The 16,665-nt window shown below is 38.5% G+C and overlaps 2 protein-coding genes across 5 annotated transcripts in view; one reads left to right on the top strand and one right to left on the bottom strand.

The window, feature by feature from the left end:
• The window catches only part of LOC122199693 (olfactory receptor 4B1-like), a 52,631-nt gene that overhangs the window by 29,919 nt on the left and 6,047 nt on the right, over positions 1 to 16,665 (bottom strand). The window lies entirely within an intron of this gene.
• LOC122199695 (olfactory receptor 4S2-like) lies at positions 9,313 to 11,659 on the top strand. Its single transcript, XM_042904970.1, has one exon. It carries the CDS (start codon positions 9,328 to 9,330, stop codon positions 10,342 to 10,344), a length of 1,017 nt encoding a protein of 338 aa, XP_042760904.1. The 5' UTR covers positions 9,313 to 9,327; the 3' UTR covers positions 10,345 to 11,659.

Raw genomic sequence — 16,665 nt, 5'->3', positions numbered from 1 at the left:
TTGTTCCCTTTTTCCTCATTCTCTGCCTAATTTTGAATTAGTTTATTTTTTATTATTCCATTTTACCTCACTATAGATTTGTACTTCTTTTTAAAATATTTTAGCATATACATATATACATATTTTAGTATATACATATATACATATATGTATATATAATAATAGAGACTATATTATATAACATATTATATCTTCCATTCATCATCTACCTTGAAATACTTTTATGCAACTTCATAGAGTCTAAGAACCAAAAAACAGTATACTTCCAATTCCTGCCTCCCACTTCTTATGATGTTTTCATATAATTTACTTCTACATATATTACAAACCCAGAATGTATTGCTACTACTTTTGCTTTAAAAATCACTTATTAGGACATCTGGATGACTCAGTCAGTTAAGTGATCAACGTTGATTCAGGTCATGATCTGATGGTTTTGTGAGTTCGAGCCCTGTGTCGGGCTCTGTACACTGTGTGGAGCCCGGGATTCATTCTCTCTCTCTCTCTCTCTCTCTCTCTCTCTCTCTCTGCCCCTCCCCTGCTCACACTCTCTCTGTCTCTCTCAAAATAAAATTTTTTTTAATTTTTAAATAACTTATTTTGGTGTGCTGGGTGGCTCAAGCATCTGACTCTAGATTTCGGTTCAGGTTATGATCTCATGGTTCATGGGATTGAGCCCCACACTGTCAGTGCAGAGCCTACTTGGGATTCTCTCTCTCCCTCTCTCTCTGCCCCTCCCCTGCCTGTGCCTGCATGCATTCTCTCTCTCTCTCTCAAAATAAATAAACCTGAAAAAATAAAAAAATAAAAATCACTGATTTTAAGAGCAAATAAAATAAGAAAAACATACTCCTTTATATTTACCCTTTAACCATTCTGAAGTGCTTCACTTCTGTGTATATATCCAACTTTCAATCAAATATAATATTCTTATCTGCCTAAAAAACTAATATTCTTGTAGTGCAGGTCTTCTAGTATGAATTCAGTTTTGGATTGGCAATAAAAGTCTTTTTTTTTTTACTTCCATTTTGAAAAATATTTTCATTTGTATAAAATTATGAGTTGACAGAGGTTTTTCTCCAAATAGTTAAAGACACCACTCTATTAAAGATGTTACTCTATTGTCTCCTATCATATATAGTTCCTGATGAGAAGTCTGCTGTAATTCATATCTTCTTTTTTATATTTCTTCTTTCCACTGTATGCCTTCAAGATTTTCTCATTGTCTTTTATTTTCAGCAGATGGAATATGATGTGTCAGCATAGGGTTTTTTCATTTCTTTTGTTGTTGTTGTTTTTCCTGCTCAACTTTTCCAAGACTTTTAGATCTATAGTTTGACATATTTCATAATTTTTGGAAATTCTCAGTCACTGTTTCTTCAAATATTTCTTTTGCCCCATTTTCTCTTTAGGATTCCGGTTATGCCAATGTTAATTTTTTTATATTGTCCTAGAGATCCTGCATACTCTGTACTTGGTGGGGACGGGTTCCTGCTCTTTTTTTCTGCTTATGTTTCAGTTTGGTAATTTATAGTAACCTATTTTTTTTTATTTTTTTAATGTTTATTTATTTTTGAGAGAGAGAGGGAGAGAGCATAAATAGGGGAGCCGCAGAGAGAGAGGGAGACACAGAATCTGAAGCAGGCTCCAGGCTCTGAGCTTGTCAGCACAGAGCCCAAAGTAGGGTTGGAACTCACAAACCATGAGATCATGGCCTGAGCCAAAGTCAGGCACTCAACTGACTGAGCCACCCAGGCTCCCCTATTTTAACCTATCTTTAAGGTCACTATTCTTTTCTTTGCTGTGGCAAGTCTACTGATCAGCTCACCTAAAGCATTTATCATTTGTTACCATGTTTTTATGGCAGCAGAATTTCGACTTACATCTTTGGTGGGTCTAGTTTGGCAGACTTATTGCCCTACCCGCAGGCAGAACAGACCTTAAATCATATCGGCATAGGATCTGGGTCCAGGCCTCTCTCCTGTGCCTCCTCAAGGATAGAATATTCTTTTCTTTTATGCTTCACCCTGCCCTAGTGGATCTTCACATGAACCCCGGGGGCAAGAAGGTTCTTCCCCCAAGACCTAAGGCTCTTGTTCTGTAAGAGAGAAAGGTCTGAGTGAGGCTTTATGCTTTTCCCACAATGGCAGCTGCTATCCTCAAACAAGCTTGTATCACCAATATAGATTTCCTCAATCTACTGCCTTGTCCTCAGTGTTTCTCATGAGCATTCAGTGAAGGCCCCTATAGAGAATATCATACGAGTGTGCTTCATTGAACTCCATTGTGTCTGTGGCATTCTGTAGTCTCATGCTAGCCTACATTTCTTACCCACTTATATGGCTCTTGACATTTCTTCCTTCAATGCTCCCCAGTGAAACAGTGCTGTGTTTCATCTCTGCTTGGTGGGGTTTATATTTCAGGATATTTAGTTGTTCTAAAACTTCAACTCTTTAATACATTCCCCCAAAAGTTATGAATTCATAATTTATCTAGATTTTTCCTGTTCACAGGCTATAAACAACACCCTTTCCAGTTTTCCACATCCGAGGCAAAAGTAGAAAATCTAAATAAATCTTCAAAATGTTTGTAAGACCCTAACACTGAAAATTAGAAAACATTTAGAAAGCATTTAGAAAAATTAACGAAGACCTAGATAAATTAAAGGATATAAAACTTAACATTCAAGATCATTAAAGTGCCAAATACACCCAACTTTATAAATAGATTCATTGCAATCTCAAATAAAATCCCAGAAGATATTTTTGTGCTAATTCACAAGCATATTTTTAATGTACATGAAAATGCAAAAGGCCAAAGATATCTAACCTACCTTCAAATAATCAAAGTTGGTGGACTTCCACTACTGATGGCCAAGAATTATTACAAGATTACAGTTATAAAGACAGATATTGATGCAAATATAGACAAACGGACTAATAAGGCAGTGGCGGACAACCAGAGGCAGACATGCATATGTGGACATCTGGTTTATTACAAAGGTGCACAGAAGAGCCATGGATAAAAGACAAGCTTTATAATAAATGGTGTTAGTTCAGTTCAGTTAGATTTTCACATTAAAAATCTGTCTTGGCCCCTCTCTCACAGAATAGCCCAAAATTAATTCCAGATGGATTTTAGATCTAAATATGAAAAGTAAAACAATAAGGCATCTAGAAATTAATGGGAAATAATTTCATGAACTTGCAATAAGGAGGATTTCTTAAAAGAAGACACAAAAAGTATTATCTTACTTCATGTGGGCTGCTATAACAAAATACCACAAACTGGGTAGGTTATAAACAACAGAAACTTATTTCTCACAGTTCTGGAGGCTACGAAATCCAAAACCAAGTCTCAGATTCAGTATCTAGTAAGAACTCACTTCCTGGTTCAGAGAAAGCATTTTTTTGTTGTCTTCGCGTGGCAAAAGGGATGAGTGGCTTTCTGGGGTCTCTTCCATGAGGGTACTGCCCACATGACCTCATCACCTCCTAATGCCATCACCTTGCGAATTAGGATTTCAACATATGAATCTTGGAAGACACAAACATTCAGTCCACAGCAACTATCATAATAGAAAATACCAATAAATTAGATTACATTAAATTAAGAACTTCTATTCATCAAAAAATATCATTTAAAGAGAAAAAGGAAGTTACAAAATTGGGAGGGGAGATGACAGAGATATAGAGATAGAGAAAGAAAGAGATGACAAGGGGCTTTAACCCAGATTACAAAAAAAATCCAGATTATATAAAATGAACCTCTACAAATAAATTAAAGATAGATAATCCAAAAATGGACCAAAAAACAGGCACTTAATATAAAAAACTATCCAACTATCACTAAAGTCATGAAAAAATGTTCAACCTTCTCAAAATTCAAATTTAAAACACACTAACATACACATAATTTACAATATATTTAACTTTTTGGCATTCAGGAATAGGCAATGGGATGCACTAGAGAAGGGCATGCACAGGTAGATTCTATTTATCCATAATGTTTAATACTTGGATTATATATTGGCTTACAGATATTTTATTCATTAAATTAATTGACAGTGAAGTATGAAGTCATATATTAAAAAATGGAGATAGTGAACCTCAAACAACAGTCATGATTATTTCATTTCAACTCAACTGAGGCTCTAAATATAAAATAAAAAATTTCTAAAAACTGTGAAATGTGTATAAAGTGCTTATCATAATGGAAGACACATATTAAGTGCTTAATCAATGGAATCCACTGTTGTTGGATTAAAGGATGAGTATCAGACAGGAAATCTAGGATGATCCACCTCCAGTGGCCATAAAAACAGGGGAATTCATTCTAAAAAGTCCTCTCCCAAGTGGGCCCCACACCTGGACGATGAAGTGGGTAAAGTTATTTGTATCTTTGGTAAGAACTTTCAACAGGGGAAGCCAATTGAAGGCTCATGGGAGCTCATAGCTTAAAACAGTGATGCAGAACACAGTATCCTCTGAGTATCATGGGGCTTTTCTTTCTCCTTCCCAAGCCATAGAATTCAGATATGAAAAAGCCTTTGCCTGAATTTACACCAAGCTGGAAGACAACGCTGGATGTCAGGAAGAGAGTAAGTTAACCTTCAGGATGGTCCCCAAAGTCACACGTTTCTATCATACTTCCTCCGTCCTTGTTGTTTACTGAACACCTGCCAAGAACTTAACGTAAACTTAGGTTTGCTTCAGGCTCCAAGACAAATAACTTTGCTTTATGACCCAGACAGAAATTTTAAGCAATAAATGGGAGACAGACTATTTTTTTCATATATGTTATGAAATACTATATGTTATTCGTATATGTTATGCACTGACCACAGAAATATGAGACTACTGGAATAGGAATGGTGTTTGGAGGGGTAACAGCTAGGTAGAGGATTCATAGGACTCAGAAGTAGGAAATGATGGGAAGGAAGAGTTTCATACTCTCCAGGTAAGTGAAATCATTTTTATCACCTTTCTTCTTTGCTTCATGTTTCCCATATTAACAATGTACAGGATAAAAATGACAATAATTAAAATTTCATAAGTACTTCTAATGGACCAGACACTATGCTAAGCTTTACATGCATTAGCTATTTTAATTCTCACACCAATTCTATGAAGCAGGAACTATTTATCCGTACTTTAGAGATGAGGACAATAAGTAAATAGCTAACCTTACTAGCAACACAGTTGGTATTGGCGTGCCCAGGGGTTGAAAATCCAGCTCTATCTGATAAGAGTTTGTGTTTTTAAGCAGTATTCTATGCTGGACAAGAGCTAGACCATCTAGAAGGATTCATAAACTAGTAACTCTCATTTTCTTTCTCCCTCTCCCTCTCTTCCTCCTACAAAGTTTACTGAATACCTAACATATGTCCCTGGCCTAGGGTCAAGTTCTGAAAACCTATACAAATAGGAATGAACTCTGCATTTAAGTGACACACAGTCCATTGGGGGAGACACACAAGTAGTCTAAAAGACAGTGATTTTATTTTTTTTATTTTTTTAATGTTTCTTTTTTTATTTTTGAAAGACAGCACAAGCAAGGGAGGGGCAGAGAGAAGGAACATGGAATTTGAAGCAAGATCCAGGCTCTGAGCTGTCAGCACAGAGCCCGACATGGGGCTCGAACTCAACGAACCATGAGATCATGACCTGAGCCAAAGTCAGACGCTTAACCAACTGAGCCACCCAGGTGCCCCCAAAACAGTGATTTTAAATATTATGATAGAAAGAAACAGAGGACATCTGAAGGGGTCAGCAAATGCCTTTACTGCAGACTTTTAGAAAGCTACTACCTCTTTCAAGAAATGTCTGTGGACAAATGTTTTCGTGAGTCAGCATTTAGTCAAGGCACTGAAATTTAGCATTTGGTGAAGCCTAAACCCTCATCCATTTGCTTCTGTCCTTATCCTACTACAGGTTAAAAGATAGTGATGCATTCTAGGGGCACCTGGGTGGCTTGGTCAGTTAACTAGCCAACTTCAGCTCAGGTCATGATCTCACAGTTCATGAGTTCGAGCCCCGAGTCGGGCTCTGTGCTGACAGCTCAGAGCCTGGAGCCTGCTTCAGATTCTGTGTCTCCCTGTCTCGCTGTTCCTCCCCTGCTCACACTCTGTCTCTCTCTCAAAAATAAATATAAAAAAAAATTTTTTTAAGGTAGTAATGCATTCCAGACTGTGGAATAACCTATGTCTAGGCCCAGCACCACATGGCAGGTGACAGTGGCAGGGGAGGGAAGGTGAGACAGAGGATCCTACTGAGTCCTAGACTCTGGCAGGAGAAATGGCAGAGTTTGAATATGCTTTTCCACAATCTGCACCATTTTCTGAGACTGTGCCTATGCTGTAGCAGAAACTACTGTTTGGTGGTAAGGCCTATGGGTCTTCCAAGAACACAGACATCAGGACTCCACTAATTTATCAGAGTACTGGTGTCTATCTTGGTTAAGTTTTGTTTGGAGTTAATTAAAGTAACAATTCATATCCCAGAAATATTAAAATAATAAAGAAGATCCCAAAAGAATTATCAGTATTTTTAAAATAAATGCCAATGGAAATTGTACATTTATGACATAATGTAGCACAGACTAAGAGAATTTATCAAGGTTGAATCTGTGTTCCACCAATGACTAGCTACACGACTATAAATAAAGTTAGTTTACTTTTCTGGGTTTTATTCCTTTTGTGAATAATAGGAATAGTTCTACATACTTCATATAATTACAAGAAACAAATTAGATAGTACGATTAAGCACTTAGACCAGAGCCTAACCCCTAGTAGAGCACTGTGTGATAGAAACACAATACAAGCCACATTGTCATTTTACATGTTTCGGTAGCCACATAAAAAAGCAAAACAAATAGGTGGAATTAATTTTAATAATATTTTGTTTAACGCATCTTATCCAAAATTTTATTACATGAAAATACTTTACATTGCTTTATGTTTTTTTAAATTTAAACTTAAACAAAATTGGAACATCGGTTTCTTAGTCACACTATCCACATCGCAGGTGCACAGCGGCCACAGTGAACTACCCTGGCCTATGGAGCATGCATGGTGAGCACTCAACTAAGCACAATAAAGGAGAGATGAGAACAAAACATGGCTCCAGCAGACCATGAATGGGTTGATATCAGGCAACCACTGGTTATTTTGTTAGATGTGATCATGGCGTTTGTGCTCACATAAGAAAGCTCCTGAGATACAGATAATGAACCATGTAGAGGTTGAAATGGCATGACGACTGGAAATTGCATTAAGATACCTGGCAAACCAGTGAAAAAGAGGGATGGATGATCCAAATGTAGTAAAACATGAATCATTTTTTGATCTGAGTGGTCAGTGTATGAGAGCTTATAATACAACTATCTCCATTTTGTGTATGTTTGAAATTTTTCATTATAAAATGTCTTAAGTACTGGCAACCTGGCTGGAAAATGAAAGGGCATAATTCCGTGAGTGCTTACTATATGCAGGGCTAGCTTTGGTATTGAAAATAATTCTCTGAAGTGGATAGTAGCATTTCTATTTGAAGGATGAAGAAAGCGAGGCTTAAATGGTCAAACTAAGGAAAGGAACATTTGCATTCCGGCTGCACAAAAATAAAGACACACCTTGTCCCCACCTTCACACACCTTTTGGTTCAAAGGAAAACACAGATAATGAAACAAAGAAACTACATTCAGTGACAGTGATTCATTGTATTAAAAGGATCATCCCGGGGGCATCTGGGTGGCTCAGCTGGTTAAGCCGCTGACTTTGGCTCCGGTCCTGATCTCTCAGTCCATGAGTTCCAGCCTTGTATCAGGCTCCGTGCTGACACCTCAGAGCCTGGAGTCTGCTTTAAATTCTGTGTCTTTTTCTCTCTCTGCCCCTCTCCTGCTCATGTGTTCTCTCTCTCTCTCTCAAAAATAAACATTCTTTAATGTAAAAACAAGTAAGTAAATACAACACAACACAACACAATGAAAGGATGACCCCAAACTCCATGACATAAGGCTAAAGCAGAGGAGACTCTGGTGTTTATGTAGAGGTTACACCAATGGCCAGAGAAACTGGGTCTCTATCATTGTTAAGTAACTTGCCCCAGAACTCACAGTTGGTTATTATTAAGATCTAAAAGATCTAAACCTACTCAAGAGTTATTTCCTCTCCATACTTTATAACAACTAATGTCAACTGGGATCTGAAGTCTTGAGGATCTTGCAGGTGGCAGTCCCTTTCTGTGAAGCCTCTATGCATTTTTCCTGACTTTCAGACATATAAGAAATGACAAAGAGTGAAGTCCTAGAATAATCTAAAATACAACAAAGCTAATCAGGCTATCAGGAATTTGGGAAGCCAAGGGGTCTCATAAAAAGGCTAGTTAGGGGGCTCCTTGGTGGCTGAGCCAGTTGAGCGTCTGACTTTGGCTCAGGTCATGATCTCACGATTTGTAAGTTCAAGCCCCACATCAGGCTCGCTGCTGTCAGCGTGGGGCCTGCTTCTGGATCCTCTGTCCCCTTCTCTCTCTGCCCCTCCCCTGCTCGTGCTCTCTCTCTCTCAAAAATAAACATAAAAAAAAAAAGCTAGTTACATCCTAGATTTGACTCAAAGTGTACATTTTAAGACTTACTTATGATCGCAAATATGTGTGTGTGTGTGTGTGTGTGTGTGCATTTTTGTAAATTCCATACATCAACTAAAACAAGGATGAAAAGCATCCTGGAGTAAAGAGACTGAGGGTTACCACTCAGAGGCTTAATTTAACAGAGAGATTTAATTTAAATTCCAGAGCAACAATAATTTGGACTACTGACACAGGAGGAGAGCCTAGACTGTATTCCTAAATCTGTTTAAAGCCTGTCAAAGTTTTTTTTTTCCTTTCTCTTTCTCTCTCTCTTTCTCCTCCCACGCAGTCCCCCATCTCTGATAATTTCAAGAAACATACTTTAACCAAACCAATACCTTAAGTGACAAATTTTGAGAATAATTTTAATTTTTTTAATGTTTATTTATTTTTGACAAAGAGACAGAGCATGAGTGGGGGAGGGGCAGAGAGAGAGGGAGACACAGAATCTGAAGCAGGCTCCAGGCTCCGAGCTGTCAGCACAGAGCCTGACGCGGGGCTCGAACTCACAGACCGCGAGATCATGACCTGACCTGAAGTCAGACGCTCAACCAACTGACCCACCCAGGTGCCCCAGAGAATAATTTTTAAAAAAAAATAACAATGTTATGGTACCATGTGCCCAAATCTAATTGTCTTTCATACTTTTTTCCTATAGGTAAAGTCACACTGTAGTTCCCTCTTGCGAGCTTCCTAGTTTCCATGGAAAATAATGTTACAGAATTTATCTTCATGGGTCTTTCCCAAAATGAGAAAGTGCAGCAACTATGCTTCTTTCTGTTCTTACTCTTCTACATGACACTCATGACTGGAAATTTTCTCATTATAATGACTATTCAAAGGAGTCCCAATCTCAACTCTCCAATGTACTTCTTCCTCAGCTTCCTATCCTTTGTCGACATCTGCTACTCCTCTGTTACAGCCCCCAAGCTGATTATTGATTCCCAAGCCAAAGTCAAGAGCATCTCCTTTGTTGGTTGTATGGTCCAGCTCTTCTTCTGCCATCTGTTTGGCTGCACAGAGATCTTTATTCTCACAGTGATGGCCTATGACAGGTACGTGGCTATCTGTAAGCCTCTGCGCTATATGACCATCATGGACCGGAAGGTCTGCTCTATACTGTTGGTAACCTGTTGGTTAGGAGGGTTTGTGCATTCCTTCATCCAGACCATCCTCACTGTACAACTGCCGTTCTGTGGCCCCAACCTGATTGACCACTACTTCTGTGATGTCCACCCTTTACTGAAGCTGGCTTGCACAGAGACACACATGGTGGGGCTCATTGTGATAGCTAACAGTGGCATGATTTCACTGAGCTGCTTTGTCACTCTTATGGGCTCTTACATTGTCATCTTGCTTTCCTTTAAGACCCGCTCATCAGAGGGGAGGCGCAAGGCCCTGTCTACATGTGCTTCCCACATCACAGTGGTGATCTTGTTCTTTGTCCCCTGCCTCTTCATCTACCTAAGGCCTTCCACCACTTTTACTGAGGACAAGATGGTGGCTGTGTTTTATACCATCATCACACCCATGTTAAACCCTCTGATCTACACCCTGAGAAACACAGAGGTTAAAAATGCCATGAAAAGACTGTGGGTCGGGAGGTTGTTGGACAGAAATAAGAGGGACTCTGGTGTGAAGCTTAGTGGGGCTGGTATAGCCTGCATTGTACCAGTTTCGGAAAGGGTTGCTGGAAACAAGTCAGTCATCACCTCTTAAATTTCATCCCATGAGAAACAGTGCAATATAGCACAGCCTCGGATTTGAAATCTAAAGACCTACTTCGAAGGACACATTCTACCAGTCACTAGTAGTTGACTTTAGGCAAAGAGATAGTCTCATGGCCCTGAGTGCACTCAATGTTTATGCAGAGAAATCTGACACCCAAACACAGTCCATTTCATAACATATAGTACGATTGCCTCTAATAGCCTCCAAGCGATGTGGAATGTCAGGCATGTATATTCTAATAAAGGAATATGAAGAAATATTACCATAATATTAGAATAATATTAAAACATACAGCATTGATACCAAAAACAAATGCTGACATTGATCTTGCTAACCTTTGGTCTTTTATCTCATTTTAAAATGGAGGTAAACTACATTTCCTACTACTTCCCAGGGTTGTATAGAGAACTGAATGGCGTGGAAGTGAAGGTGAAAGCATTCTGCCAATGGTATGGAGCTCTGAAAGCCAACATGGCTTGCATCCATGAGACCCACAAAATTATAGCAAAGAAACAGTTCTTAACGGGCTCATGAGGACACACTGTGGGTGGTCCCCCAAGGCTCAGCCAGAGGAAGCAGACAGAAATGCCTCTCTCCAAGTCTTCTTCCGAAAGAGGCTTATTTACATACTTTAAAAGCCAACGCCTAAGATTCAGGCTTCTAATTTAGCACACATCTAGGGGCTGACTGCAATCCTCCCTAAAGACCAAGAAGGCCAGTGGACACTATCTCCACCTTCTCTCCCTGGTCCATTCCAGGTCATCAGTGTCCCCCTGGCAGGAGCTTATCTGGTGCCCCAGGTTTTGTGGCTGCTCCCAGAGTATGTCCCCCTCAATCACCTGACTCTTGTGGGCAGTGGGGCTTGCATTCACTGGTCCCATAGGACTGCAGCAAACAAAGAAACACTCCTTAACCAGGTCCTAGCACAAAGGAAACAGACAGAAATGCCCATTTCCCAGTCTTTCCTGAAAGAGGCTTATTTATATACTTTAAAAGCTGCTGCCTAAGGGTCTGGCTTTCAATCAGCCTGTTTCTTGATGAGATCCTCCCCTTTGGGACACTTACAGGTCGTGGCTCACCCTCATCTACTGAAAGCCACTAAACACAAAGAAAGCATCTTGCACATAGGTTTGAGAGAAAACCAAAAGCTCAGGCCAGGCTGAATAATTAGGTTCATTTCTTACAAGACACCACTCCATCAAGACTAGGAGAGATGGCTCTTTTATCTAATGCACAGAAACCAACAGAGAGTCAAGGAAAACAGACAAACAGAGGAATATGTGCCACACAAAGGAGCAAGATAAAATTCCAGAAATAGGCCTTAATGAAATAAAGTGATTTATCTGATAAAGAGTTCAAAATAATGGTCATAAATACGCTCACCAAGGTTAGGAGAACAATGCATGAACAAAGTGAGAATTTCAACAAAAAGAAAATATAAGAAAGTACCAGAGAAATCACAGAGCTAAAGAATACAAAAACTGAACTGAAAAATTCAATAGAGGTTCAATACCAGACTACATCAAGCAAAAGAAAGGATCAATAAACTCAAAGACACGTCAGTAGAATTCATCCAAAAAGAAAAAAGGATGAAAAAGAGAAGATAACATGAGGGGCCTATAGGATATCATCAAGCAGACCAATATTCACATTACAGGGGTCCCAGAAGGAGAAGAGAGAAAGAAAGGGGCAGAAAGCTTTTTCAAAGAAATCATGAAAATTACCCTAACCTAGAGAAGGAAAATAGATGATCCAGACCCAGGAAACTCAGACAGTTTCAAATAAGATGAATCGAAAGAGACCCACACTGAGACACTTTGTAACTAAATTATCAAAAGTTAAGGACAAACTTTAAAGCACCTAGAGAAAAACGACATGTTACATATAAAAGAACCCCCATAAGATGATCCACACATTTTTCACAGAAACTATGCAGGCCAGAAGGCAGTGGCATGGTATATTCAAAGTGCTGAAAGAAAAAAAACTACCAACCAAGAATACTCGACCTGGTAAAGCTATCTTTCAGAATTGAAGGAGAGATAAAGAGTTTTTTGGACAAGCAAAAGGAATCACCACCACTAGACCAGCCTTAGAAGAAATATTAAAGGGAGTTCCTTCAAGCTAAACTGGAAGGATGCTAATTAGTAACATGAAAACATATGAAGGTATAAATCTCACTGCTAAAGGTAAAATACAATTAAATTCAGAATATTCCAGTGCCGTAATGGCAGTAGGTAGTAAATCACTTACAACTCTAGTATAAAGGTAAAAGACAGAAGTACTAAAAATAACCATAACTCCAATAATTTGTTAATGGATACACAGGTAATTGTGACATCAAAAACATAAAATGAGGGGAGGAGTAAAAATGTAGCTTTAGTATATAATTGAACTTAAGTTGTTATGAGCTTAAAATAGACTATTATAAACACAAGATATTTTATGTAAACTTCATGGTAACCAGAAAGCAAAAACCTGTAGTGAATACACAAAAGAGAAAGGAACATCACTACAGAAAATCATCACAAGGGAGCAAGACAAGAAGAAAGGAAGAAAAGAATTACAAAGAGCCAAAAAACAATTAATGGCAGTAGTTAGTCCATACCTATCAATAATTACTCTAAATGTAAATGGACTAAGTTATCCAATCAAAGATACAGAGTGGCAGAATGGATTAAAAAACAAGACCCAAATATAAGCTGCTTACAAAATTCTCCCTTCAGCTTAATGATACACACACTGAAAGTGAAGGAATGGAAAAAAATATTCCACGCAAATGGAAACCAAAAGAAAACAAGAGTAGCTATACTTATATTAAGTAAAACAGACTTTAAGCCCAATACTATAATAAAAGACAAAGAAGGTCATTATATAATGATAAAGGAGTCATTGCAACAAAAAGATATAACATTTGTAAATATCTATGCATCCAACATAGGAATACCTAAATACATAAAGCAAATATTAAAAGACCTGAAAGGAGAAAGAGATGGCAATAAAATAATAGTAGAGGACTTCAACACCCCACTTTCATCAATAGATAGATCATCCAGACAGAAAATCAATTAGGAAACATTGGAGTTAAACTACATGTTAGACCAAATGGATGTAACATTTACAGAACATTCCATCCCAAAGCAAAAGAATACACATGCTTCTCATGGACACATGAAACTTTCCCTAGGAGAGATCACATGTGAGACCACAAAACAAGTCGTAATAAATTTAAGAATACTGAAATCATATCAAGCATCTTTTCAACCACAATGGTATGAAACTAAAAATCAATTACAAGGGGCACCTGGGTGGCTCAATCAGTTAAGTGTCCGACTCTTGATTTTGGCTCATAATCAATCATGAGATCTAGCCCTGCATCAGGCTCCATGATGTCAGCACGGAGCTTGCTTGGGATTCTCTCTCCTTCTCTCTCTGCCCTTCAGAGAATAATTAACTTATTATTATAAGTTTATAATAAATAAACTTAAAAATTATATAAAATAAAAGAAAAAATAAAAATCAATTACAAGAAGAGAACTGAAAAATTCATAAATATACAGAGATCAAACAATATGCTACTGAATAACCCATGGGTCAAAGAAGAAATTTTAAAAATATCTTGAGTCAATAAAACAGAAACACAATATACCAAAACTTATGGGATGCAGCAAAAACAGTTCTGAGAGACGTTTTTAGCAATAAATATCTACTTAAGAAAACAGAACAATCTCAACCTAACTTTATACCTCAAAAAACTAGAAAAGAAAGAAGAAACAACACCCCAAATTAGTAGAAGGAAGGAAGCAACAAAGACCAGAGCAGAAACAAATGAAATAGATACCTAAAAAACAATTGGAAAGATCAATGAAATTAAGAAGTAGTTTTCTGAAAAAAAACAAGTAAGTCGTAAGTCTTTAGCAAGACTTACGAAATAAAATAAAAGATGGGACTCAAATAAAAAATTAGAAATTGCAAATGATATCACACAAATACAAAAGATTATGAGGCTACTATGAACAATTACATGCCAACAAATTGGACAATCTAAAAGTAATGGATAAATTCCTAGAAACATACAACCTTCCAACCTTCCAATACATAAAGAAATAGAAAATCTGAACAAACCAATTACTAATAAGGAGATTGAATCAGTAATCAAAAACCTCCCAACAGGGGCACCTGGGTAGCTCAGTCAGTTGAGTGTCTGGCTCTGGATTTTGGCTCAGGTCATAATCCCAGGGTCATGGGATCGAGCCCCTGGTCAGACTCCATGCCTGGCATGTAGCCTGCTTGGGATTCTCTCTCACAATCTCTCTGCCCCTCTCCCCTGCTCACTCGCTCTTTCTAATAAAAGAATAATAAATAATAAAAAAGGGGTGCCTGGGTGGCTCAGTTGGTTAAACATCTGACCTCAGCTCAGGTCATGATCTCACAATCCAAGAGTTCAAGTCCTGCATCGGGTGAGCTCAAGCCCCACTTCAGGTGAGCACAAGCCCCACTTTGGGTGAGCCCCAGTTTTCTCCCTCCCTCTCTCTCTCTCTCTCTCTGCCTCTCATGGGATTCTCTCTCCCTGTGTCTCTGCCCTTGCTCACTTGTACCCTCTCTCTCAAAAAAAAAAAAAAAAAAAAAAAAAAAAAAAAAAAAAAAAAAAAAAACCTCTCCCAACAAAGAAATAACCTAAGCATCCATCAACAGTTGAATGGATAAAGAAGACGGGGTACACAAATATACAATGGAATATTGAGTCATAAAAAGGAACGGAATCCTGCCATTTGCAACAACATGGGTGGACCTTGAGGTATTATGCCAAATGAGGTGGGTCAGACAAATACTGCATAGTATCACTTATATGTGGAACCAAAAAAAAAAAAAAAGAAAAGAAAAAAAAATTAAGTCAAATTCATGGAAACAGTAGAAACCTGGAAACAGTAGGAGGTGGTTACCAGAGACTGGTGGGGGGGGGGGGGGAGGAGGAGTTATGGAGAGGTTGATAAAAGGAAACAAACTTTCACCTATAGGAAGGTAAGAAGAATAAGGTCTGGGGTTCTCAGGTAAATCATGGTGACTGAATTTGGTAACACTGTTTAGTGTAAGTGAAATTTGCTGAGAGTAAAACTTGAATGCTCTCACACACACACAGCCAAAAAAGATAACTGTGTGAGATGATGGGTTTATCAATTAACTACATGGGGGAATCCTTTCCAAATGTACATGTATATGTATATCAAATCACCATAATGTGCACTTTAAATATCCTACAATTTTATTTGTCAATTATACCTCAATAAAGCTGAAATTAAAAAATAATTTAAAGAAATAAAAAAAAAAAAAATGAATGGTGCTATGGACAGAACTGTCTCCCAGAAATTCATCTGTTGAAGCCCTAATCTTCATCGGGACCGTGATGGTATTTGGAGATGGGGCCCTTGGAAAGTAATTAGGGTTAGATGAGATCATGAGGGTAGGATCCTCTTGACAGGATTAGCAGCTTCTAAGAAGAGGAAGAGAGAGAAAGCACTGGGTCCCCCTCCATCCCCACCCCCCCCCCCCCCCCCCCCCCCCCCCCCCCCCCCCCCCCCCCCCGGGGCCTTGTGAAGACACAGCTAGAAAGCAATTCTGCAAGCCAGGAAGAGAACCCTCACCAGGGAACCAACCCCACCAGCACCCTGATCTTGTACTTCTGGTCTGCAGACCTATGAAAAATAAATTCATGTTGTTTAAACCACTCAGTATGGTATGTGTTATGGCAGCCCAAGGTGACTAATAGACACAGGCTATGTATACTGCTATTAAAAGAGCTTCAAAATATATCAAGCATTAAAGAAAAAAAAAAGCACATTAAAAACCATTGTGCAAACATGATACTATAGATGTAAAAAAAATAATTCTAGCTTGTTCAAATCCATGTATTCTCAATTGTTTCCATTAACTCTCCACAACTCAGATATCCGGCCTCTTCTTATTTAGCAGAAAAAGTTCTCTGCTGCTACAATCATCATCAAGGGAAGGAAAAGAGCCAATTAGTTCCCTGTTCCGTGAGATCTATGATCTATTTTCTGTGGCCCGCACCCAGCTTTGTGGCATGATGACAGTCTTTGGCAACTAATTATACTCCAAGGAGCTGAGGCAAAGACTTAGGAAAAGTTCGCAAAGAAGCAAATTAATGTCATCCCTTGGGGGGATTTCAGAGCTGGGAATTCTTTGACCTCCTTGAGATCCCCAGGAGCTACAGGCAAGTAATTAAAGGCGTGATTGGAGGCCGTGAGGACACAGATGAACCAGACTCCTCCTATAACCACACTGTACACCCAA

Source organism: Panthera leo, chromosome D1 (genome assembly GCF_018350215.1).
Source record: "Panthera leo isolate Ple1 chromosome D1, P.leo_Ple1_pat1.1, whole genome shotgun sequence".
Classification (NCBI taxonomy): Eukaryota; Metazoa; Chordata; class Mammalia; order Carnivora; family Felidae; genus Panthera; species Panthera leo.
This window is presented reverse-complemented; position numbering and strand designations above follow the sequence as displayed.